At 41.4% G+C, this 26,978-nt stretch overlaps 2 protein-coding genes across 7 annotated transcripts; both read right to left on the bottom strand.

The window, feature by feature from the left end:
- Positions 1 to 220: 220 nt before the first annotated feature.
- LOC109418899 (WD repeat-containing protein 26 homolog) lies at positions 221 to 26,502 on the bottom strand. 6 transcript variants are annotated; one of them, XM_062853932.1, is made up of 8 exons: positions 26,350 to 26,502; positions 25,313 to 25,858; positions 24,938 to 25,119; positions 24,737 to 24,828; positions 17,301 to 17,820; positions 16,299 to 16,975; positions 7,467 to 8,774; positions 221 to 2,205 (listed from the first exon to the last, which is right to left on the bottom strand). In XM_062853932.1, the coding sequence occupies exons 6-7, from the start codon at positions 16,872 to 16,874 to the stop codon at positions 7,473 to 7,475; spliced, it is 1,878 nt and encodes a 625-aa protein (XP_062709916.1). In that variant the 5' UTR covers positions 16,875 to 16,975; positions 17,301 to 17,820; positions 24,737 to 24,828; positions 24,938 to 25,119; positions 25,313 to 25,858; positions 26,350 to 26,502; the 3' UTR covers positions 221 to 2,205; positions 7,467 to 7,472. The 6 variants fall into 6 exon arrangements, with proteins under 6 accessions (XP_062709916.1, XP_029733556.1, XP_029733558.1 ...); XM_029877696.2 differs by having other exon boundaries at positions 24,938 to 25,446; positions 25,531 to 25,858; XM_029877698.2 differs by having other exon boundaries at positions 24,938 to 25,446; positions 25,535 to 25,858.
- LOC115255811 (myb-like protein Q) lies at positions 17,266 to 18,088 on the bottom strand. The gene is made up of 2 exons (XM_062848629.1): positions 18,082 to 18,088; positions 17,266 to 17,741 (listed from the first exon to the last, which is right to left on the bottom strand). The coding sequence occupies exons 1-2, from the start codon at positions 18,086 to 18,088 to the stop codon at positions 17,266 to 17,268; spliced, it is 483 nt and encodes a 160-aa protein (XP_062704613.1).
- Positions 26,503 to 26,978: the final 476 nt, after the last annotated feature.

Raw genomic sequence — 26,978 nt, 5'->3', positions numbered from 1 at the left:
AAACGACATTCGCCCAAATGGCCGGACACCTACTATTACAAGGATCTCTTCTTCTGCTCCATTGCCGTCGGCTTTTGTTTTATAGCACGATCTATCTTCGTGTATCCTCGTGATCTTCAGCAACTTGATAGATTCGTTTCCGGTATCAGAGACTGAGACTCCATAACATCGGAAACATTGGCCGTTCTTTCAAATATCTATTAAAGTAATTGACTCTGCCTTTTCTTGCTATCGTTAAATCCCAAATCGGTTTTGCTTAAAAGTTTATTCAGTAAAATACACAATCCACATTACTCTTTTCTTGCTACTACTGTACTGCTTTCCATCTCCTTCGTCCGCCTTCGTTTCTTCGTTTCTCAGCGCTTACAACTAGATTCAAAGTACAAAGCAATATTGCTTCCACTTCAACCAACACTCCTTGCCATCCTAACTGTACTCTCTTTTTGATAAAGAAAAAAAAAATGCCAGACACTATTATACCAAAAGTAAAGTGAGAAATAATTTGAAAACGGGACAAAACAATTGCAAAAAATACCACAAAAGCGAATGAACAAGATAAATAATTCACTAAGAACACTCGGCTTCCGCATGATTGATTTGTTTTTGTGGGTGAGAAAAATCGACAAAAAAAAATTGCAAACAAAAGGTGCAAACGTTTGCCTCTGTTTTGTGTATAAATTAAAAATATAATTCATCAACTAAAAATATATGTACTTTTGCTCTAATCTTGTTGAACACTTCTGTTTTTTTTTTATTTGCTTTCATAAGTGATTCATTGCGTATGAATGAAAGTGAAAAATGTGTATAAATAGATTCTCGTGGGGACCGCGGACATGGAAAAAATCGGTCTTCAAAATCAATACGAAACAATGAAGGTTCATTCTTTAGGAAGGCGACTTTTTGTAAGAGTTTATATTACACAGCACATTACGAGGATGTATGACACACTTCATTTTATAGAAAACTAATCCGTGTCGATGCAACGTCATCATAACAACACAATTTTTGTCTGTTTAAAGAAAAATAGTGATTACCCCATGAAGAGCATCAATTACAGATAGGAGAACAAAAGTTTTAGAACCTGCACTCAATAGAAGATACAGATTTTTACCAGGCTGTCATCACGGTTTACCCACTGTTCAATGTTCTACATAACTTCGTACTGATTTCATATCTACTTCACAAATAGAACGTAACCTTTTCTCGGTTTTGTCTCCAACATATTGCAATTACAATTCACCTCTTTCCACACCTCTAAAACTGAAAGGTAAATAGTTCTTTAATTTTTTTTTATCGAAAATAAAACAAACGTGGGAGAAACTTTTCTAATGAAACCACCGAATGCGAACGTTTTTAAATTCGTATTTTTGACTTCTTTTGCTTTTGATCTAGGTACTTGCTAAAAGATTAAAACATTCTCTTGAGTTCATTCTGCTCAAATTTCATGAATTGGTCTGAACGAGAACCAAACAAAATAATAAAAAAAAAAAAACAGAAAAAATATAACAACAAGTCCACCAATACTCCTACTCTGAGTCGCACAAATCTTCCTCGTGCCACGTAGATTCGTACCCTTAAGAAGTCATCAATTTCTTATCGATTTGAACAGCGAAAGACTCGGAAAACATCAAACACACTTTGCTTTGATCCATCACCATCATCACATAACCGTCCCACTGCATTTCCACTCCTACCGGGTTAATTTAAATATCAATATTGCAGCGAATATACCAATTTGTTATTGTGTTTCTGCTGTTGTTGTTGTTGTTGTTGCTGTTTGATTAGTTTGATCTCTAATAGGGTTGGGGTTTGCCCTCTTACAAGCTTTTTTTATGTGATGATTTATCTTCTTTCTACCAAACGAGGTGGTTCGATTATGATCTGTCACTAGAGCATATTGCATATTCATGTCATTTCTGCTTGTATCCTCTCTCTCTCTCTCTCTATGTCTATGTGTGTGTTTGTGTTCTGCTAATAGTTTCTCATTTTCGCGTTTCTGATTTTTATTGTTACGTTCATTTTATCATTTTTTCGTTTGAATTTTCTTACTTCTTCTACATCTTCTCTTCATCCTTATATTACCGCTAAATTACTTTGCTTAATTTAGTGTTCACTAATATATTGTTGAACCGAATATAATAATAATGCTTAACACGTTCACTACTCGGGGAAAAGGGGGCAAAGGGGGTCCACGTGCTGCCCAATCTAGAATAGAAGGTAAATTATGGTAATCGTTAATTTTGGTGAATGAGCTACACTGAAGTTTTTTTTCACGACGGTAATGGTACCGCGTAAAAATAAATGCGTTATTTATAAAAAAACGTCGTAAAAACCGCGTTATTGAAAAAAAAATCCGCGGAATAAAAGTCAAGTTACAGTAGATGTGAAAAAACTAGTGGATGTGATTTCAGGTGGGATTCTAGGGGTGTTTCAGGGAGGTTACACAGGCATTTGGTGGGAGGGAAGGATGTTTCAGGGGAGTTCAATTTCTGAACGGGGTTTCGGGTTTCAGAGCCGTTACAAAGACGAGGCATTACAAAGCCGTTACAGAAGCGTTACATAGACATTTTCTTGGGTCTCAGAAGGTCCCAGGTGCATCACATGTGTCCGAGGGGGTTCTGGGGGCGTAGACCTGTGCGCCGCCGCGCCACGCCGCCGCCGACGACAAACGTTTCTGCACAAGACTCTCATTGAGAACTTCTGAAGAAATTCAAATGGAATTTCAGGGTGTTCATTATTTCAATCCATTCAAATACAAAACTCTTCAGATATTGGTCTGAGAGTTCCTTCAGGGATTGCTTCTTATATTACTTCAGGAATTCCTACAGGAATTCCTACAGGAGTTTCCTTGGGAACTGGTCCAGGAGCTTTCTCAGAGATTCGGAATCTAAGAAAGGAATCCTCTAAGAGATCCTTCAGAAATCCCTCTAGAGTTCCAACAAGGGATTTCTCCTGACGTTCTGAGGTGACTGCCCAGGGAGATCCTTCAGGGATCATTCCGGGAGTTTCATCAAGCATCCCTACTGGAATTTCTTCAAGAATCCCTCCTGAAATTCTTTCTGGAAGTCCTCTTGGAATTACTTCGGGTTGCCTCATGACAAATTTTCAGAGATTCTTTCAAGGATTGCTCCAGAAGTTCCTTCGGTGATCTCTCCAGGCGTTCGTTCAGGGATCTCCCTAATAACTCCGGGAGGATTCAGGGATGCCTCCAGGTGTTTATTAGGAATTCCTTCAGAAGTTCCCTAAGCTTTTTCACCAGGAGTTCGCTCAGGTATCCTTCCAGAAGTCCCTTTAGCATAGGCGCCAACTTAGGGGGAGGCAAGCATGGTTTTGTCCCCCCAATACTTGACGATTTTTCAATTTTTCCATACAAAAAATCAGAAAAATCAGGCTTTGCACCCCCAATAATTTGACCAAGTTGGCGCGTCTGCCCTTTGGAGATTCTTTCCGGAGGATTTATAAATGTTTCCTGGAGATCCATCAAGAATTCCGTAAGAAATTTCCTCAGAAACTCCTGCAGGAGGTCTTTAGTAATTAGTCTAGTAGTTCCGCGGGGATTTCTTCTTAAATTCCTTTTGAAATTCCTACTGGAGTTCGTACAGAAATTAATCTAGGAGTTCCTTTAAAGATTTGTCCAGAAGTTTCAGAGATTCTTACAGATGTTTCTTCAGAGATTCCTCCTGAATTTCATCAGGGATTCCTACAACAGTTGCTTCAGAAACCTCTCCAGGAGTTCCTTCAGAGAATTTTATAGGAGGATCCAAGGATACCTCCAGGAGAATTCAGGGATTGCCCCAAATGTTTACTCAGGTTCCTATATAAGAGTTCCTTCTCAGATTCTTTCAGGATATCCTTAGGGGTTTTCTCGAGAAGTTCCTTTAGGGATTCTTACAGAAGTTCTTCCTGGGATCGCTCCTGTTTTTTTCCAGATTATAGATTGAGATTGAGATTTTTCCAGGAGGACTCACGGATGTCCTCCAATAAGACCTCCAATAATTTCCTTAGGATTATAATCAGGCATATCTCCAAGATATTCTTGAGGGATCTTTCATGGAGTTTCTACAAGTATTCATCCAAGATTTTCATCTGGAATTCCTCTAGGAACTCTTCAGGAGATACCTCCTGCAAATCCATCCCCCTCCCGGAAAGATTCTCTTTGGGAGATTCCGCTGAGAATCCTTCGAGGATACCGCCTGGAAATCCTTCAGAGATTCCTACCGGAATTCCATCAGGAATTACCACTGGAATTCTAGCAGGGATTTCTTCTGTAATTTCTCCGGAGATTCCCCCTGGAGTTCCTTCAGGCGTTCCCCTGAGCTTTCTTCGAGGATGCCTCCTGGAATTCCTTCGTGAATTTCTCCTGGAATTCTTTCGAGGATTCCTCTTGGAATTCCTTAGGGGATTCCTCCAAGATTTTCTTTCGGGGTTTCCTCCTAGACTTCTTTCGAGGATTCCTCCAGAAATTCTTTCGGAGATTCGTGCTCATATTCCGCCGTAGATTCCTTTTAGAATTCCTTCGGAGATTCCTCATTGAATTATTTAGGGGATCCCCAAAGATTCCGGGGATTCCTCCTGGAATTAAATAGAGGATAACTTCTGGACTTCCTTCGAGAATTCCTCCTAAAATTTCTTCGGGGATTCCTCCTGATATTTCGTCGGGGACTCCTCCTAAAATTTCTACGGGAACTCCTCCTGGAATTTCTTCGGAGTTTCCTCTTGGAACTCCTTTGGTGATTCCTCTTCGAATTTCTTTCTCTGGGAATTCCTCATGGAATTCTTTCGGGGATTGCTCCTAGAATTCCTTCGGGGTTTCCTTCTGGAATTCCTTCAGTGATTCATCCTAGAATTCCTTCGGGAATTTCTCCTGGAATTCTTCCGGGGATTCCTCTTGGAATAGCTTCGGTGATTCCTCTGAATATTTTTCGTTGATTCCTCTTAGATAGCCTTTTGGGGATTCTTTCTCGGATTTTTTTTTCTGGAATTCCTGAGGGGATTTCTCCTAGAATTATTTCAAAGGTTCCTCATGGAATTTATCCGAGGATTTCTCGTGGAGTTCCTTCATGGATTCCTACAGAAATTATTTCGGGGATTTTCTTGATACTCCGTCGTAATTTTCTCCTGGAATTCCTTCGGGGATTCCTCCTGCAATTCTTTCGGAGATTCTTCCTAGAATTCTTTCGGGGATTCCTTCTAGAGTTCATTCGGGGATTTCTACTGGACTTCCTTCGAGGATTCCTCCCAAAATTCCTTCGGGGATTCCTCTGATATACCGTTGGGGATTTCTCCTAGAATTCCTGCGGAGTTTCATCTTGGAATTCCTTTGGTGATTCTTCTTCGAATTTCTTCGATTCCTCCAGGAATTCCTTCGGGAATTCCTTCTAGAGTTCCTTCGGGGCTTTCTCCTGGACTTCCTTCGAGGATTCCAGAATTCCAGAAAAAAAAAATCCGAGAAAGAATTCCCCTCTTAGATAGCTTAGAGGAATCAACGGAAAATATCCAGAGGAATCACCGAAGCTATTCCAAGAGGAATCCCCGGAAGAATTCCAGGAGAAATTCCCGAAGGAATTCTAGGATGAATCACTGAAGGAATTCCAGAAGGAAACCCCAAAGTAATTCTAGGAACAATCCCCGAAAGAATTCCATGAGGAATTCCCAGAGGAAGAAATTCGAAAAGGAATCACCAAAGGAGTTCCAAAAGGAAACTCCGAAGAAATTCCAGGAGGAGTTCCCGTAGAAATTTCAGGAGGAGCCCTCGACGGAATATTAGGAGGAATCCCCGAAGAAATTTTAGGAGGAATTCTCGAAGGAAGTCCAAAAGTAATCCTCTATTTAATTCCAGGAGGAATCCCCTAAAGAATTCAGGAGAAATCCCCGGAATCTTTAGGGATCCCCTAAAGAATTCAATGAGGAATCTCCGAAGGAATTCTAAAAGGAATTTACGGCGGAACATGAGCACGAATCACCGAAAGAATTTCAGGAGGAATCCTCGAAAGAAGTCTAGGAGGAAACCCCGAAAGAAAATCTTGGAAGAATCCCCGAAGGAATTCCAAGAAGAATCCCCGAAAGAATTCCAGGAGAAATTCACGAAGAAATTCCAGGAGGAATCCTCGAAGAAAGCTCAGGGGAACGCCTGAAGGAAGTCCAGGTCTTCGAAGAAATTACAGAAGAAATCCCTGCTAAAATTCCAGTGGCTATTCCTGATGGAATTCCGGTAGGAATCTCTGAAGGATTTCCAGGCGGTATCCTCGAAGGATTCTCAGCGGAATCTCCCAAAAAGAATCTTTCCAGGTAGGGGGATGGATGTGCAGGAGGAATTCCAGGTGGAAATCCTGGAGGAATACTTGTAGAAACTCCATGAAAGATCCCTCAAGAATATCCTGGAGATATGCCTGATTATAATCCTAAGGAAATTATTGGAGGTCTTATTGGAGGACATCCGTGAGTCCTCCTTGAGAAATCTCAATCTAAATCACCAATCTGAAGAAAAAAACAGAAGCAATCCCAGGAACAACTTCTATAAAAATCCCTAAAGGATCTTCTCGAGGAAACCCCTAAGGAACTCTTATATAGGAATCCCTGAATAAACTTTTGGGGGAATCCCTGAATTCTCCTGGAGGTATCCTTGGCTCCTCCTATAAGATTCTCTGAAAGAACTCCTGGAGAGGTTTCTGAAGCAACTTTTGTAGGAATCCCTGATGAAATTCAGGAGGAATCTCTGAAGAAACATCTGTAAGAATCTCTGAAACTTCTGGAGGAATCTATGAAGGAACTCCTAGATTAATTTCTGTACGAACTCCAGTAGGAATTTCTATAAAGGAACTTAGGAAGAAATCCCTGCGGAACTACTAGACTAATTACTAAAGACCTCCTGCAGGAGTTCCTGAGGAAATTTCTTACGGAATTCTTGATGGATCTCCAGGAGACATTTATAAATCCTCCGGAAAGAATCTCTAAGGGGACTTCTGGAAGGATAACTGAGCGAACTCCTGTTGAAATAGCTTAGGGAACTTCTGAAGGAATTCCTAACGAACACCGACGAGCAAAATATAGTCGGCGCACAGGTCTACTAGGGAGATGGCATTTCAGGAAGTTTCGAAGGATTGTCGGTGCAATTTAGAGACGCTACAGAGGAACCCCCAGTAGCCCTCCGAAACTCTTGAAAACGCCTCTGTGACATCTCTGAAATCAGCCGAAAACCTTCTGTAACCTCCTGAAATGCCTTCGAAATACCCCTAATACCCCCTCGGACCCCATGTTTCGCACCTGAAACCTTGTGAAACCCCTGAAATCGGCGTCGTTGAATAAATGTATGACTCGTGCTGTAAAAATCATCATTTTGCAACTGATTGCATAAAAAAACTGTCAATGATCTATTAGTGTAAATGAATTTGATCCCAATTTGATCTATGTTATATGTCTGCTTGTCTGTAAGATATCTCCTTAGCATTATGTTAAGCACCACTTACCTAATATTATGTGATATTCCATGATGAGTTCGATATAAGATCGTTATTCGTGCCGGACGAGGCCGACGATGCCGTCGACGAGGACGAAGCCGTGGAGCTGGTGGACGCGATCGACGCGCTATCACCGTTGTTACTGCTGGCGGCCCAGGCTAACTGGGGCTGCTTCGGTCCCCAGATCCGCACCGTCCCGTCATCCGAGGCCGATGCCAACAGGGACGGATACACCGGGTTCCAACTGACGCAGTTCACGGTCCGCGTATGACCCACCAGCGTGGCCAGCGGTTCCTCCCGGCGGATGTGCCAGATGTAGACTTTGTTGTCCTCGCTGCCACTGGCCACGAAACTCTCGTTGACGCCCCCGAAGCAGGAATAGATCGTGTAGTTGCCCTGGGTTACGCCCTGGAAGCGACGAACCAGACACTTGTCCTGGAGATCCCATAAATGCAGGCCCTGGGAGGAAATGTTCAGCAGGGCCAACCGGTCCGCCGAGTTGACCGAGAACGTCATAATGGGACACTGCTCCTGGACGACGTTGTAGTCGGTCCGGGGGTTGTCGAAACTGTAACCCCGTATTCGGTAGTGTGTGTCGGCAGCTAGAATAGTTTTGTTATCCGAACGGAACGCCAGTCCGTTCACCCGAACGCCCTCCCAATTGTCGTGAACCGTTCCGTCGAGATCTACCAGATAGAACTGGCCACGGGTGCCACCGGTGACGAACCGGGTTCCGTCCTTATTGAAAGCGGCACACGTCAAACTGTCGTCCGTCGAGTGGGACACTTTTGTGATCAGTTTCTCCTGTTCGACATCCCAAATCCACAGATCCGGACAATCCTCCGGACCGCATACGATGAAGTACTTCGAGTCCGGACTCCAGGCAATGAACGACACCCCATACGTGTGTCCATCAAAGGTCCGCTTGTTCTTCAGGATCAGCTTGACGGGATCCACTTCCCAAACGATGACCGTATTGTCCTTGGACCCGGTGGCCAACCGCAGGCCATTTGGTGAGAACTTACAGAACCAAACCTCGTCCGAGTGGTCATTCAGTACGTGCAGGGCCTGCATCGGGAAGCCCTCGGACGAGCAGTTGTGGTCGACCAGCAGCGACACGTTGTCTATGTTGGTACTCCAGGCCATATCGTGACATTGGCAGCGTTCGGTTTGCATCTCCACCGACTGGGCCAGCAGAGTGCGTAGGCGTCTTGGGGGCAACATGACCGTTGCCGGGAGGTACGACTGAAGACGGTCCATCAGCCGGGTGCGGGACTTGACGCCCTTGCCGTCCCAGTTGGCGCGTTGGTAGAGTTCCTGGAAGAGTGAAGTGGTCGAAAATGATCTTGATTAGTAACATGCCCAAGAGTGTCGCTAGGAGTCAAAAGTTACAGTCCTGTACCAGGATCAACCAGAGCAGCAGAGAAACAGGTCCACCACAGCAAGAAACGACAGCACGAGAAGGGATTGATAGCTGAAGCGCGAGAAAGTATGAATCGGAATGATATGCGCAGGTTGTCTTGTTCAAAAGACTGAGACCTGTCTGCTTTAGGCGAGGGTAGATGAACGATGGATCAGATGATTACCCTGATCCTAGACATATTCTAGAAAATGGTACGGTAAAGGCTGGCACAGCGAATCCGACCTTCTCAAGGTCCTTCTGCTCCCTGTAGGGCTGTGCATTTATCGATAATATCGATATTATCGGATCAAATTTATCGATACGATATCCGATATTGCTCAAACCGATATAAAATGATACCGATAAATGCTTATTATTCCCGATATTTACGACTAATTTGATTATTAGGTCAGACTTTGTAATAAGTTTTTGTTAGTTTCACCATTTACGCAGCAACATCAACTCCAAATGTTCATTTGAAGCACATTTATTATACAAATGACACAAAAATTCGTCATTTTTTGTGAACTTCCTTTTAATGAAGTTATCGGATATCATTTTCATTTTCATTTTCATTTTGCAGCATTTGGTGGGGCAATGAGAGCGCAAGTCAGTCCAAAGCCGATGATAAGGAGGGGTAATGGCTGAATAGTCTTTGCTGACCACATAAACGCCATGGGATAGGAAAAGGGTATTTTGGTGTGGGATTATGGTGTTGGTACAGACTTGACAATATCAATGCTATTCAGATGCAAAATAATTTTAAAGCTCAATAGTGAATCGCGTACCTTCCAAAACCAAAAAACAATAATCCACAAAATGCCAAACAAGTCATAGAAAGAAAAAGCGCCCGATTGTTTATTTTGTCCAACAAACGGAAACTTCTATACTCTCCGACTCGCCAGTCACCCCGGAAAAAATGTCTCTTCAGTTCTGGAAAATATATTATTCCCAATTAAGCCTTTAATCGAATTGTCCGCGTGGTCTTGTAGTACCCCTACTAGGTAAGAATCAGTCATTGCCATACATATTAAATGCTAGACATGACCCCATGGATAGCATTTGCATATGTAAAAGCTTTGCTGATGTGACTTTCCTATTAGGCAATTCTCTCATCTCATGTTTGTCTTCAAAACCTTGTCAAGCATAGAAAATTGAAGTTGATAAGCAATAAAATTATAAGGTTCGAATTCCCATAGAATGAGATCATTTATTCGCACTACAACACCATAGAAGATAATATCACATTGGCTGATTACAGTACAAATGCGAAAAATCTCCCTTTTCCCCCTATCCGCAACCCGGGGACGCGCCCTGTTGGATTTCGAAAGCCTCGGAGAATATTACAAACCTTCAAAGGCATTCCCATACACTAACCCACATTGCCCATTCAGGGGTCTGACTGGGCCTATTATCCTCCCTCAGTTTGTAATATTCTCACCAACTTGGAATTATATTTTCCCGGCACATAAATGACTTCGACAAATGTTCGATGTACTATGCAGCAGCATGATCAGTATAACTATATCAGATGAATTGAAGATCTGATTTTTACAGAATTGTTTGCCATTGATTATACATTCAGCTATTCCAATCATTACTGCAAAGCACATCGGCCACATGCCTGAATTCAAAGCTTCCTGGAAGATATAATCCAAGCCCAGGGTTTAATGAAGTTATCGGATATCGATACGATATCGATAATGTCGAATCCGATATATCGCCGATACCGATATGAGATGAATTGTGTTTCGCCGATACCGATAAACGGTCAGGATGCACAGCCCTAGCTCCCTGCCAAACAACTCCGATCCCTATCTCCTAGTTGGAACCGGCTGGGATACGAGCAACCTTAGGGAAGATTGGGTAACCAACCCCAGTGGGAACTTTGGTAGTATGCAGTTTGCAGACAAGGACGGGGGGCTGGTGTTAGGCCCTGCGAGCCGGCCGTAAAAAACAAGCAACGAATACTCAACAAGAGAAGAATGCGAACCGATACCAATGGCGACGACCACAGCGACGAAAAGGGACTTGCGATAATGCGATTGGAAGCTCGGTACGTGGAACAGCAGATCTCTCAACATCATCGTGAGCACCCGCATACTTGCCGATCTACTGAAGGACCGCGGGTTCAACCTTGTAGCGTTGCAGGAGGTGTGTTGGACAGGATCTATGATGCGAACGTTTAGAGGTAATCATACCATCTACCAGCAATGCGGCAACACACGTGAGCTGGGAACAGTTTTTATAGTGATGGGCTACATGCAGAAGCGCGTGATCGGTTGGTGGCCAATCGACGAAAGAATGTGCAGGTTGAGGATCAAGGCCCGAACGAACGAAAACGGCCTACGACTTATCGATTTCGCCGCATCCAAAGATTAAAAATATGGCCATACGTAGCATCTTTTCCAACATAGCCTCCCTATCGTTACACCTAGAGATCACAGCAGCAGACAGAATCCTAAATAGACCACGTCCTGATTGACGGACGGCACGTCTCTGACATTATCGTCGTCAGGACCTATCGTGACGCTAACATCGACTCAGATCACTACCTGGTGATGGTAAAAATGCGCCAAAAACTCTCCATGATCAACAACATACGGCACCGACGGCCGCCTCGGTATAATCTGGAGCGACTGACGCAACCGGATGTCGCCACCACATACGCGCAGAATCTCGAGGCAGCGTTGCCGGACGAGGACGAGCTCCATGAAGCCCCTACTTCTCGAGGACTACTGGAGTACGATGAAAGCAGCCATCAACAACGCAGCGGAGACCAACGAAGCCGAAGGAACGATTGGTTCAACGATGAGTGTAGAGAGCTTTTGGAAAAGAAGAACACCGCGAGGGCGGTCATGCTGCAGCACGGGACACGGCAGAACGTGGAGCGATATAAAAGAACGCGGAAACAGCAGACCCGTCTCTTCTGGAAAGAAGCGGAATGTGAACAAATGGTACTGCTGTATCGTTCATAAGAAATACAGAAGTTCTACCAGGAGCTCAACGCATCCCGCAAAGGTTTCGTGGCGCGAGTCGAAATGTGCAGGGATAAGGACGGGAGCATCTTGATGGACGGACGTGAGGTGATCGAAAGGTGGAAACATCACTACGACGAACACCTGAATGGTACGGAGAACACAGACAGAGAGGTTCAAGGCAGCGGGAGAAATGACAGCAGGGAACAACAACGAGCCAACTCCTAGATTGAGAGAAGTTAAGGATGCTATCCAGTAAGTAGCTCAAGAAGAATAAGTCTGCTGATAAGGATGGTATCGGAGCGGAACTCATCAAGATGGGCCCGGAAAAGTTGGCCACCTGCCTCCACTGACTATTTAATAGTCCGGATCGAACAGCTACCGGAGGGGTGCTTTGCGGACGACATGGACATTTATTTTATTTTATTTTATTGATGCACAAGGGGGTCATAGGGCCAAGTCTCCAATGCAAGTCCGAAAACTTGCATTGTCCATAATACACCTTTGAATTTGGGAGTAGGCATAGCAACCTCTTTAGCTCTGCGACTTTTAAGTTTTGCGTGGCCTTAAGGATTGGGAAAGGTGGGAAATCGATGTGGTGTATTGAGCTGTAAGGGAATGTGTTGTTAGTTAAATGGTCAACGTAATTTACCTTTGGGTCGCTTATTTGGGGTAAGCGTTTTGAACATACATACTGGTTTTGCTGGGTTGCTCTTTCCTGTTTTCGTTCGATCGTGTTGTTTTTTTGTGGTAGGTAGTTGTGATTAAATTTTGGTTATGTTCTTGGAATGCTGCTTCGTCCTCATCGCCATCTCCATCGAAATACGATAAACCTATGTCATTTGCTGTCTGCGGTTTCTAGCAAATCGTCTTCGTAGTCCAACTTCACTATCTCCTGCTACAATCGCTTCGTCGCTTTCTTAAATTCGGCTGTCATTACCAATGTCCTCCCAATTCCAACGAACATCCGTCCATATCCACCTCTTGTCTACCGCTGGATTTCCACGTAAAATAAGGTCTGTCAACTTTTTCCCGGGCTTTTGTAGATTAGTGCTTTATGCATGCTTCCTTTCCTGAGACTTCGGAGCACGTCTTAGACATGGCTGAGTACAAACAACACTCATCTCCAGCGATATTTTTAACCTGCATCGCACCACCGTCGTACTGCATTACTTTCATTTTTCACTGCTATCACTCATGATACTCAGATACATGAAAATATAAAAGAAATGTTAGTAGCGCTTTTGGTGATACTTTCACGACGGCCATTCAGAATGGTTCAACGGATGCAGATGCGAAGATCATCCCTGCTGACTAGCAGCGTTCATCAAACTCAGTTGAAGATGAAACTTAAAATATACGAACACGAAGAGCAACAAATAGACGAACGCGAATATTGTAATTTGTAATTGTAATTGCTCAGTCCACACCCAGGCCGACAACTGTCAGCCCATCTGCTTGTAGGCAGATGTGGACCTACTAAGCCTCCCCCGTTAACATGTCCTACACCGAATTAGCACACCGGGATCTTCCACAGGCAGGCGCTGGCGTTACCAGTCCCAACAAGTGTCAGATACATTCAATAGATGGGGTAGAGGATATAAGAAGATGTGGGAATAGGATGGGAAGAGGCAGAAAATGAAGAGATAGTAGAGAAGTTTCGATTTTGTTGCTGAAACGAGAAAAAGAAAGAATGATAAAGAACATTAGCGATATGTTCATAGATTTTGATTTGGTCTATAATTTCTCATCTATTTTGTTTCCATATCGTTGCATTTTCATCGCCTTTCTAGTTTTGTTAGGGCCAGCTCGCGTTTTTTCGTCATGTCCTCTTTGCCGGTTGGCGACGTTCGGGATGTAAGTAGAAAAGCATGCATTTAATATGATTATTACGACAGTAATTGTGATTGCTCAGTACCGTGAGGTCGCCATTCACCGCTCATGCCCCATTCACCGCTCATTTTGGGTCAATCATACAAAAATGATCAAATGTTAGTAAAGTATCGTAACAAAAGTGAATGTAACATGCTGCCACATTAAAAAACTTTCGTTTCACCAAGCTTTTATATGGGTGTACCTGAAATCACGTTCTCAAAACATATTTCTCACACTGCGCTGCAGGACAACATGGGAACTGCTCAGGGCAAACAGTGGAAAAACCATCCAACAGGTAAAACCCGTTAAAGATTCCATTTTGACAAAACAGGATGAACTGAACGTCATTAATTATCAATACTTTGGTAAATAAAAGTTATTTTGTTTTTATAAATGCATAGTTTCTGTGATTCCATGAAAAAATAATCGAGTGAGCGGTGAATGGATCCCTTATGAGCGGTGAATGGATGCATGAGCGGTAATAGGAGCCAAGTGATGACACATTTGAATTTTTATGTTTTCGATTGTAAACATATTTTACAATCGTTTTATATTTTTTCTATAATAACAACATAATGGTTGAGTTGTTAACGTAAATTAAAATGCAATATTCACAAACATCGATTTTTAATGTCATATACTTTACGAAAATGCTGTTAAATGAGCGGTGAATGGCGACCTCACGGTACTTCCAGCCCATTTGTCCGCAGTACATATCAGGCATCCCGTTTTAACAAGTCCTACACAGAATTAGAAACCCGGATCTTTCACAGACAGTCCTAACTAGTGTCAGATAAGTTCAATTGAGGATAGGAAGCGGCAAAATGAGAAAACAGTAGAGAAGGTTTGGTTCATTGGTAGCTGTGCTCATGTGATGTTTGTCTGACATTTTAAAACTATTTTACGTAAGTGTTTAACTCTCCACCCCAAATTTAACACCGGAAAAATATCTGATCAGATGTATAGTTTGGCAATACTTTGTCCACATTGAAATGCTTTTGTTAATACATCTTTTATCAAGAAGGAATAAAGTTGTTTACTGTTATAAAATAATTCAGTTAAAGGACAGCTAATGTATTGTAATCCAGAATAAACCTACAGAAAATGTCTCAATAAAAAGTTAACTCTAGTTCAACTAACTACACAAACTAAAAAGTGTTATCATATTTTACCAATGATTTCATCCTAATCTTGACCCTAACATAGTTATGCGCTTAGTGTAAGTAGACGCCGCTTATGATCTTGGTTGGACAATGACCAAAAATAGTGTTGTTTCGACAATAGTCACATACTATGCCCTACGACATTGACGATTCTATTGTCTATGGCTCACCTATTTCGTGCCACCCAGCAGGGACTTGGTCTGGTACCCAATTCAGTATATCCGCTCCACGTAATGTACCGCACCTCTTTTGATTTGTGATATATTACGCGGAACATTACTCTCTTCATTCGGATAGCGGCTATGTAACCCATTGGATTAAAATCCTCCATCCAACATGAAGCGATTAATCGGAGACTGAAGACTCTATTCCAAATTTGGCTCAGAGACAGGTAATCAGTGAGGTCAGTTTTTCTCGTTTGTCAGAGACGATTGATACGTATTAAGACAAACTTTCCACTGCATCTGCCAGCAATAATCGGTGATCGATCAACATTCCGAGTACCCCAATTTACACAAGAATGCCAAGGATCACCGCTCATGCTTTACAATACAGCTGGAAAAACTAGAACAACACCTGGCCACAATGATGCATAAAGCACTAAAGCGGACCGGAAGTGTTGGTGAGCCAGCCCCCACCAACAAATAGACGAACGCGAATATTCTAAAAAAAAAAGAATGATCTTCCATCCGATCTTCAAGTGATCCTCACAAGTAGCATCTTTCGTTCAGGCACTTTTGAATGTCCGTATGCAACTTGTTCTCACAAGAAATCTGCCTCGACCAAGTTGGCAGAACGCGCCCATACCCCTTTCTGAACCGAAGGGCGGAGAAGGATGAACCACGAGCTCACTGCACTCTACGGCGAGCCCAGTATCCAGCAGGTGGTCAAAGACGGAAGGATACGGTGGACAGGGTATGTTGTAAGAATGCCGGACAAACCCTGCAAAGTTGATGTTTGCAACTGATCCGGTTGGTACAAGAAGGCGTGGAGCGCAGAGAGCACGATGGGCGGACCAGGTGGAGCGTGACCTTGCGAGCATTGGGAGTGACCGAGGATGGAGAGCGGCAGCTATAAACCGTATGCATTGTAGCGTACTATTGTTGATTATATCTTATCTTAAATGTGATGTTGAGAAAATAAATGTATGTATGTATGTATTGTAGCTGCGGCTGCAAATAGGGCTTTTTACGTAGCCACTTGCACGCGGTTAACGAAGACATGGAGACCCTAATCGTTCGGGGGAAACTGGAGGAACATCGTCCAAGACGGACAAAGATGGAACTCTACTATACGTTTGGCTCCGAAGTAAAGTTACGCTGTAGCCATCAAGGTATCAAGGTAAGTAGTATATAATGTTATTTGAATTTTGGGAAAGATAAAAAAAAAATATTCAAAGTTCTCCTTTAGGATCGACTCTCACCTGATTGTTGGTGCACATCATGTACGACGACAGCTGATGGACCCGGGGTGTATTGTGTTGTAACGGAGTCAACTCATTGCGGAGCACATGCAAAGCATCAATGGGCCGGCCCTCCTCGAGAAATTCCAAGTACTTCTGCTCCAGCAGCAGAAACTTCATTTCGCTCATTCCGGCCCGATCCGCCTTCGGATCGACCATGGTCTGCAGTTCTTGGAGATCGTGATCGGCCTTGGTCCAGTCGCCGGACAGGACGTGCTTGCGGAATTTCGTCGCAGACGGATGCTCCAGACAACAGCCGGATTCCTGCATCAGAGCCTCAGCGCTTCTCTCCAGTCCAATGTTTTTCAGGTGCTGTCCGATCAGCCGGACAATCTCCTGGTTAGTCTTATCGAGCTTAACCACTTTTCGGTGGGCGGAGGATTCCCCGTTGGTGGCCACAACGTCGTTGTTGATCTCACCGCCGTCCTGCTGTTGACCGTTGTTGTTGTTGTGGCCATTCATGTCGTACGAGGTCGATGAATCCATCGGGGAGGCAGTGGGCATCGTCCCGTTCAGATTGTTGTTGTCGTTCAACATTTTTCGTCTTTTGCTCTGCGGACTGGCAAAGGATTCCTCCTCCTCCTCTTTGTCCTCGAGCCCTTCTCCCCTGTCGGCGTCCCCTGGGAGGGACTTTCCGGCTGAAAGAGAATTGCAAATGAGTATTTAGAATTCATCATCTAATACTGCCCCCATTCGCATAACAGTCCTATAAAAAGGAGGACTTGAGAAAACGTTATTTGAAGCTTGAAAATTCGTTTTCATGTCAATCTTTGAAAAATCGCCATAACTTGACAAATGACGGCCCTCTTTGGATACCATCATTTAGGTCTTTGTCAATATCAGCAAAAAATGCAAATGTTACAATTACAAATATGCCGTTATGGGCAGCACAATTGTTTAATGACATGACTTCAGAATATGTTATCTATTACAACATTATGCTAGCCTTGTTCTGCAACTCACCTCGACCCGGTTTACCCGCTTCCTCCTCGGGGGTGAGGGAGTGCTTCCGGCGCCGCTGGGACTTTCTACGCTGCTGCTGTTGGTGGTGGTTGGATTTTTCCTTGTCCTGGTCTTCTCGGTGCTCTCGATGTCGGTGCTGCCGCCGGCTCAGTTTGTCCTCCTTGTGATCCACTTCCGAATCTGGCCTCGCACCGAACGACTGGGTCTGGCTACGTTGCGGATTTACTGCTGCGGATGATGACGGGGATGAAGACGACGATGGCGAGGAATGGGACCCGGATGAGGTCGAGGGACGCAGGCGCTTCGAAGGCGATTGGTGATTCTGGCGCTGACTTGGTTGATTCTGCTGTTGCTGCTGCTGCTGGCTGTGGTGCGGATGATGGTGGCTCGTGCTGCTGCTCGTGCTCGGTACCGTTGCTCGTCGTTCATTGAGGTCTTCTTCTGAGGACGAGGAGGACCTTGCAGAAGAGCCGTGCGTCTCCCGAACGTAAGCAATTTTGAGTTCGTTTTAACATTCAAGCTGATGGGAAAAAATGGAGAATACAAAACATTTGTTATTTTCATATTTGTTTGAGTGATTATAGAAAATAATAGACATTATCTATGACATACAAAACTTGCTAAAACATTGTTCGGTTACGTATTGGAGGGTACAAAAGTTTGTGAAGGGATCAGTGCTGCTATGTATCGGTCTCAGTTGCACTGAAGTTTTTTTTTAAGACGGTGATGGTACCGCGTAAAAAACCGCGTTATTTCAAAAAACGTCGTAAAAAAATCTCACCGGTCATTGGCAGATTTTTAGCTTTCAATGTATGGAATTTCTGCTATTCTGCTATTATCAACGCACTATGGGGCGGCTCCATACAAACGGGTGGCCAAAAATATATGTCGATTCCTTTGGAAATATATTCGGAAATTTCTTTTGGGAATTATTCGGCCTTCGGTCTTTATTTTATTTTATTTTATTTTATTGATGCACAAGGGGGTCAAGGGGCCAAGTCTCCAATGCAAGTCCAAGAGCTCACATTGTCCATAATACACCGTGGAATTTGGGAGTAGGCATTGCAACCTCTTTAGCCATGCGGCTTTTAAGTTTTGCGTGGCCTTAAGGATGAGGAAAGGTGGGAGATTGATTTTGCGTATTTAGCTGTGAAAGAATGGGTTGTTAGTTAAATGGTCAACGTTATTTACCTTTGCGTATTTTCACACAAAATGAACAAACTTGGCGATATGGTGCTTGATTTTCAGTGAACCGTTTATGCTAGTTCTTCTTGTGATTCTTGTTCTTGTTGTCTTCAATATTGAAAGCTTGGTTAATAATAAATTCAAAAATAGAAGGACAAATTGAGTATCAACTTCCTTCCTGCAAATAGAAATCAAATATATCAAAAAACAACAAAAAAGAACCGTGACGCTTCTTTGTTAGATCACGAAAAGTATCGGTTCTTGTTGGCACCACGAGTGTGCATCTTTCTCTGTAGAGTAAAGATACATTTAAGCCCCGCGACCTGACAGCAATCAAGCTGATCACAAGGTTGTGCCTTTGCCCAGGGAATTGCAGAATAGCAGCTAGTAGCAGCTAAATTTGATTTCAATGTCTCCCAAGGATCCTAAACAACGACATAGAAGTAATCCCGAAGCAAAACTCAGCGAAACTTTTTTGTATGGAACGGTTTGTATGGGAAAAATTTGATATTTTTAATGTGGCATCATTTAACAGTTTTAAAATCAACATTTCTACGTCTGATACGTCATTCGAAAGGTTTATAAGCAAGCTTTTAGAAACTACCTTATAAGTTTAACATTTATCATTTAAGCCGAAGATATGCGAAGTTGAAGATTTCATTAGTTTTACCAAATATTGGCAATGGTCTCATTCTGCTGCCAATATCTTGATAAGTTTAGGAATTTTCAAACTAATATTCTAGGGTTTACTGGCCCAAGTGGTCTACTTTCAACTACCGAACCTGAATCTCAAATTGAATAAAGTCAATTTTCGATTGTTGGCCACTTGAATCCCCTTAGTGCGTTCTTCTGCTGGCGGTCTGTTGCTTACTCACTCATGCACACATTTCCAAAATTTTCGGAACATGTTCAATTTATGATATTTTAATGAACTATATATATATATATATATATATATATATATATATATATATATATATATATATATATATATATATATATATATTTATATATATATATATATATATATACAGGGTGTTAGGTTCCTGAGTGCAAACTTTTTAAAGGGTGATAGAGGACCATAAATGGAGACAAAAATTGTTCTACGCATATGGTCAAATCTCAATCGTTACGTAGTTATTGAACTTCCCATGTTTATGACTCTCATTACCCTAACTGGCAATAACTTGAAAATAGTCAAACTTATCGAAGCTTTTTTACCCTTATTCGAAAGATTATTGAATTTTCTAACAAATGGCATCTTTGAATCGATTGGTTTAGTTAAATAACTAAGTTTTCTAGAGCAAAATAGCTAAAAATAGTGAATTTTTATTGGTTTTTGTCAATTATCTTTGAAACATGCGTAATAAATTAAAATTCTTTCTTCGGCAAAGTTTTGGCTCCTGTTACACTCTACAATTTGTTCTTTGACACCAAACTTCTATCTCTTACCGTTTTGTTGCAATTTTGATTTTAACATCGCATTTCAGATCATAAATTTGCAACTGTCATGGAAAGCACTTTTTTGCGCATTGTGCCGCATATTTAAATCAAAATTGCAAGAAAACGATAAGAGCTAGAAGTTTAGTGTCAAAGAACGAATTGTAGAGTGTAACAGGAGCCAAAACTTTGCCGAAGAAAGAAATTTAATTTATTACGCATATTTCAAAGATAATTGACAAAAACCAATAAAAATTCACTATTTTTAGCTATTTTGCTCTAGAAAACTTAGTTATTTAACTAAACCAATCGATTCAAAGATGCCATTTGTTAGAAAATTCAATAATCTTTCGAATAAGGGTAAAAAAGCTTCGATAAGTTTGACCATTTTCAAGTTATTGTCAGTTAAGGCAAAAAGAGTCATAAACATGGGAAGTTCAATAACTACGTAACGGTTGAGATTTGACCATATGCGTAGAACAATTTTTTTCTCCATTTATGGTCCTCTATCACCCTTTAAAAAGTTTGCACTCAGGAACCTAACACCCTGTATATATATATATATATATATATATATATATATATATATATATATATATATATATATATATATATATATATATATATATATATATATATATATATATATATATACATGAAAAAGATGGACAAATTATTAGTGAAATTCCGAAAAAAATCCACAGCTCAGGTGAGATTTGAACTCACGACCCTTATTCGCTAGACAAGTGCTTTTCCAACTAAGCTACCGAGCCAATTAATGACACGGTATTTTAGTTGTCATAAGATAATTTAAATCTCATCGATCATGTTTCATCCTTCCCTTAACTTGCACCGCAAATTCATATTTTCAATATTTTGGAAAATTATCCACACTCAACACAATTTCAAATACTTTTCGGAATCCAGTTGAAGGAAAAATGGAGAAAATTCAAACTCAGTACTTTGAGAAAATTAAATCAATCCTGGTTCAAAATCGAGCATCCTGAACATTTTCAACTAATTTCAAAAACACTCCTCACGACGCTGTTGAAATTGTTTCAAGCATCGGTTTCTTGAGAAATTTAGTAGCTGTTTATGGAAAAATCTTGTTAGAAATTGGTCTAATCTCTTTTTATAGCAATAATAATATTTGGTTTGTGAAGGTTGAACTTGAATACTAAAGAATACCAATACTTTCAACTAATTGTATTGTTTACTATTTAGTATATAAGGGGCCGTTCATAAACCACGTAGACTTTTTGGGGGGAGGGGGGGGGGGTCTGACCAAAGTCTACGCTCCATACAAATTTCAAAATTTTTGTATGGACAAATGTCTACGAGGGGGGAGGGGGGGTCTGAGATGGCCAAATTTTAGTCTACGTGGTTTATGAACAGCCCCTAAGATACTCACGAATATGAAATAGATCTCTTTTAAATATAACTGTCGCAGTGTTAATATCTAAATTCTAAATCATCGAAGAATACCCAAGGGCGTCGAGGTTCGAAGTCCAGTCGCTAGATTTTCGTTTTAGCATTTCACTTAGTCGATCACAGTTGCGTAGCGGAAGTTTTGCTTTAACAGTAGCAATACTAGGGATTTTTTTTTCCTAAATTTTAGAATCTACGAAAAAGTTTAGTGTTTCAATCATTGTTTTAATGTATTTAAATATTTAAATCCAGTTATCAGAAACCATTAATAAAGCGTCGGTTAATCGGTAAAGGAAGACATTCAAGGCCTGAGGGAGGACAGTAGAACATGGAAGGAAAAAAAGGGGACATGTCCTCCTAAAGGATGCCTGTCCTATCTATTCCTCGTGCTTCTGAATCAGGTAAATACAGCTAAATCGCGGCTATTCGTTGCATATATATTATACTGTGTTAAGATTTGGAGAAAACACTATGAAAATATAATCGATTATTAGGACTAATCGATTAATTATAGCCGAATAATCGATACCGGTAATCGACAAGACATATGCATAATCGATTACAGATAAATCGATTATTTGAAATTTTGCGACATCACTTGTGTACTCCGTTGATAAAACGATTGATTACGCGCTGCTATTTCTAAATTAATGGCGTTCTGCAATGTTATAATTATTTAAGAATCTGTTTATCATTACTTGTTTTAAGTTTTAGTTATTATAAGGCGAGCAGTCGGCACTAAAAAGTCACATATAGAACTTTTATCGAAAGGTAAGCTTGTACTACTAAAACTAAAAGAACATTGCGACAAAGCGAAAGATATTTATAAAAAATTAAGTCAAAAAGGGAAGTATGAGATTAAGGTGAATAAATGAAACTAAGCGCTATTATAGGTGCTCAACAAAACAATTTATTGATATGAAGTGCTCCACGTGTCAAAATGCTGAAAACCCCTGCAATATAAAACATCATAATGCAAACTGTAAGTTTTTAACTGATTGTATATTAATAGTTATTTATGCAACGAGTTGCAAAAAGATGATTTTTTCAGCAAGAGTCGTACATTTATTCAACGAGGCTTGCCGAGTTGAATAAATAAGAAGAGTGCTGAAAAAAAGCGAGTTTTGCAACGAGTTGAATACAAAATTTTATGCAATGATTTTTTCATTATAGCACTCATTTGAGTTGCATAATGTTCATAATGCAACCCAAATGAGTTGCACAATAAACATTATGCAACTATTTTTCATTATGCAACTCGTTTGTGTTGCATAATGAACCAGTGCGGAAACGTAGGGCATTATGATATTGAAATGAGTATTATAAAATTAAAATTATGATACTGAATTGCATAGAAATTTTAACATTGAAAAAATGTACATAAAATCGAGGTAAAATGTATGTACATTAAGGTGGCCCACACTTATATGAAAAACAAAAATTTCGGAAAATGCCAAGTCTTACCTCCTCAATCAGTTGTTTTGGACTCCCAGAAGCTACGTTCAAAATTTGAGCAAAATCGGTTGAGCCTAAGGGGGCGCTCAAATCGCTTGAAGTTTGTATGGGAAAACTTGGCCAAATGTATGCAGAAATTTTAAGTTTTCGAATTTTGCCGCTAGGTGGCGCTGTTAGCGTTCAATAATCAAACCCTTTGGTATTATTGTAGATGACTATATGCCAAACAACTTTGTCGAAGACCGCAAAGTGATCCAACGTCTGGGAAAAAAAATATACCCTAGGTAAAATGGGGATAAACTTTATTGTTATTTTTCCAATACATGTAAAGGAATAATATCAATAATGAAATCTCAAAACTTTGCCTCACCTTGCCTAGGGTATAACTTTTTTCACAGCCGTCGGATCACTTCGCGGACTGTTGTTTGGCATATAGTCACCTACAATAATGCCAAAGGGTTTGATTATTGAACGCTTACAGCGTCACCTAGCGGCAAAATTCGAAAACTTAAAATTTCTGCATACATTTGGCCAAGTTTTCCCATACAAACTTCAAGCGATTTGAGCGCCCCCTTAGGCTCAACCGATTTTGCTCAAATTTTGAACGCAGCTTCTGGGAGTCCAAAACAACAGATTTAGGAGGTAAGACTTGACATTTTTTGAAATTTTTGTTTTTCATATAAGTGTGGGCCACCCTAATGTACATGAAATCGAAGTACATAAAATCGAGGGTCTATATAATCGAGGGTCCACTAAATCGAGGTATACCTGTAGTCCTGTTCAATGAAGTAGGTTGAACATGGTCAAAGTTGCTTCATCCTGCTCTTACCCATTTGCTTACGAAAGGGCAAGAGCAGGATGCAGTAAATTCGAGCAATCAAAAAATCAAGTAATGACACCTGAAACTGTACTAGTTTTTCCAATTCAATATTAGGCGCTGTCCATAAACTACATAGATACACTTTTGGCCATTTGAGAACCCCCTCGTAGACTTTTGTTCACACAAAAATTTCGAAATTTGTATGGACCCCCCCTCCCCCTTTCGAGTCTACGTAGTTTATGGACAAACCCTTATATGTATAAGTTAGGGTTGACTGTACTTCTTAAGTAAACAACCTTCTGATCAAAACAAGTCTTTTCGATAGATGAGCTTAATACTAATACTTTTAATGTTCATTTAATCGCTGAGCAAATGTAACAACAACTCCAAGGCAGATAGACGCAGTCTCGCCCTTGCACTACGATACTGACTACTGAACTGCGGTCTGCGAGACTATAGTTCGTCGACGTTCGAGAGTCGAGACAGACAAAGAGCTTCGGGAAGATTCAAAAATTACGTCCATCGTTTTTCGGGATTTCTAGACCCCCCCTCCCCCCTCTGTCACGCAATTTCCCTATACCCAATACACGTACTGTCACACTTTTCTAGACCCCCCCCCCCCCCCTCCCCCAAATGTTGGACGTAATTTTTGAACGTTCCCTTCCCAAACGACGACTCCGAACGCATCGCCTCAAGGATGATGGGAATAGGAGAGCAGATGATAAGCTAGCAACAACAACCGACAGACAAGCAGACATCAAGAGGCAAAAAATTATGCACTTTGTGCAATGCATCACACCTAATGCAATTTCGGAAGGAGGAAAAATCCAACTCATTCCTTTAGACTCCGAGTTCGACAAATCTAACTAAAAATCGATTTACACAGGTCGGTCGATTATGTGCTGGTGCCAAGCGACGTCGTCGTCGTCAGACGGTCAGACCTTCGCGAATAGACAATGCAAAAGCAAAAGTGAAAAATTGCACCACATCGGAGCATAATAATGCAAAAATGGCCCCCATTCTCGGTTTCGATTTCCGGGGTTTGGCCTTTTCGGATAACATTTGGGCTAGCAAGGTGGAAACTAGGAAAATGGCAAAGCCTACTTACCTCAACAGCAAAAGAAGATGAAATCCCAGACCGTAGTCCCCGTCGTGAATACGCGTAGTAGGCTACTTTTACTCGATCCGTCCCGTCACTTTCTAAAACGTCGCGATGATCAAAACAACGAAAATAAAGACAGAGAGGTATCAATTGCTCCTACTGCAGCCATATGCAATAATACTTTTGCTCTTGTTACTAATACTATACCTCTATTGCGAGTTGTTTGCTACTGCAGCTCGCTGTGCTAAACTGCTGCTGATTTTACTCCTCCTATTTCCCTTCGCTGGCTGCTTCTAACGCTGTGTTGAAAATACTACGCTTCTGATGACAGAAATTGCGACAACGACGTCCACGGTTACTGCGATCTACACTGACTGCTGGCCTGGCAGCTAGAAAAATATACACACTCTACTACTTCACAGCTGATCAGCGTTCGATGGTATTGGTGTTTACTCCACAAACAACTGCACCATAGAAGTTACGCACGAATACGCGCATGTAACTGTACTAGTAGTAACTTTACACACTGCTTTGATTGGACGCTTCTTCTTCCTTCCCGAGTTTGAAATTGGTTCTACTCACGAGATGCAATTCCAATCTCGCGCACACACGCACCAAAAACTGCATATGAAACGAGCTCACTATCTGTTTTCCAGGAACGAAACGACCTTGCTCCAATTCGGATGTATTGGTGTGTCCAAACGTCAAAACTCCACCTGCGATGACAAAAAAAAATGGACTAATGCCACCCACTGCCTACTAGATGGCACCGTCGTCAAAGCTTCGTTTCTCCAACTCACGCACACCACGTTGTTTCGTTCTCTCGTCTCTCGTGTTTGACGATCCTATTTGTTGTTTCTTTTGTTTGTTATCTATCCCGCAGATGCACAAAAACACAAGAGCTTAGACCCTTTCTTTGTGTTATTATGGTTTTTATGTTTTTGTTTACGTTCTACTTTTTCTCGCTGTGTTGTTAGTCTCTCTCCCTTGTTCACTTCTTCCCCTTCTTCTGCACTGTTCATAGAAAGTTTTCTCTTGCGCTGTACACTGACTTTTCCTACTTCTTGCACAATCACCCGGAGGTTTCAAACCTCTCCTTTGACGCTGGTTCTATTGCTTTATTATGGCCTTTCGAATCACAGACACAATTTCACAGAAAAAAAAAGATCAAAAAAATTATCGACTTACAACAACTCCAAATATCCAGCCCTGCGTGACCTGGATCGATAAAATCACCAATTACCCCAGAATATCTCAAAAGAGAGATCATCCGGAGCAGTGGCAGACGACACTGTTAGCAGAGTTCGAAAATTTAATTTTCACGCTCCGTAATCTTCCATTTTCACACAAAGGAAGTGCGAAGCAGCGAAAAATATTACGCATTCCGAACCATTTCGCTTTTTTTTCGCACTTCTCTGAGTTCGTATCGTTTTTTTTTTCGCAGATAGCTAAGGCAGCCAGACAGAGAAAATCGAACCACACAGTTTTACAGAATTATTTTCTCTGTGTCTGAGTCACCATATACTATCGCTGTTTTCTTCAAAAAATATACGATAGCTTTAGTTCCTAAGCTTTCCAGAGTTTGCAAAATTTTCAAATAGACAAATATCCAATCACACCACACTCGAGAGTTTCCTTTGTAGTCCATCCAAGGAGGCGCAAGAATTAGTAATGACGACGACGACGACGACTACTTCGATATGGACGACCATCAGACCAAACGATAGTCTTCGTCTTCGAACTAACTAAACTCGATTGAATTGAGGAAGATGTTGGTGAGACCAAAGTCAGCGAATGGTAGGTAAGCAGTTGATGAAGAGAAAAAAAAAGCTCTGCAGCAGTTACCAACACAAACCATAGCTAGGTGTCTGCGACGAAAGGGTCGTGCCCAATGTAGAGAATGTTGAGCGAAAAGCATAGATGGCAAGTTTGTAAATAAAACTGAGCGGAATTGATGTTTTTTTTCTGGGGGTTGTATGTGTGTCTCAATTTGGTGGAAACTATGACGCGTGAGGAATCATGAATGGGGCAGTTTAATTCAAGCAGGCGACACTTTTGTTGTTATCAAAATTTATCTATTGTAATATTTCATGTTTTAACATTTTTTTAAAATTTTGATGATATCGAATGAAACCAAGAAAAAATCACATTTCGCAACTGAGACGGGTGCTGGATGAGTACTTTAATTTCTGATTTGATTGAGTTTAGTATCGCAATCAAAATAAAAAGATCGAACAATAATCTAATA

Source organism: Aedes albopictus, chromosome 2 (genome assembly GCF_035046485.1).
Source record: "Aedes albopictus strain Foshan chromosome 2, AalbF5, whole genome shotgun sequence".
Taxonomy (NCBI): domain Eukaryota; kingdom Metazoa; phylum Arthropoda; class Insecta; order Diptera; family Culicidae; genus Aedes; species Aedes albopictus.
Note: the sequence above shows the minus strand (reverse complement) of the source record. Positions and strands in the feature narration are given on the sequence as shown.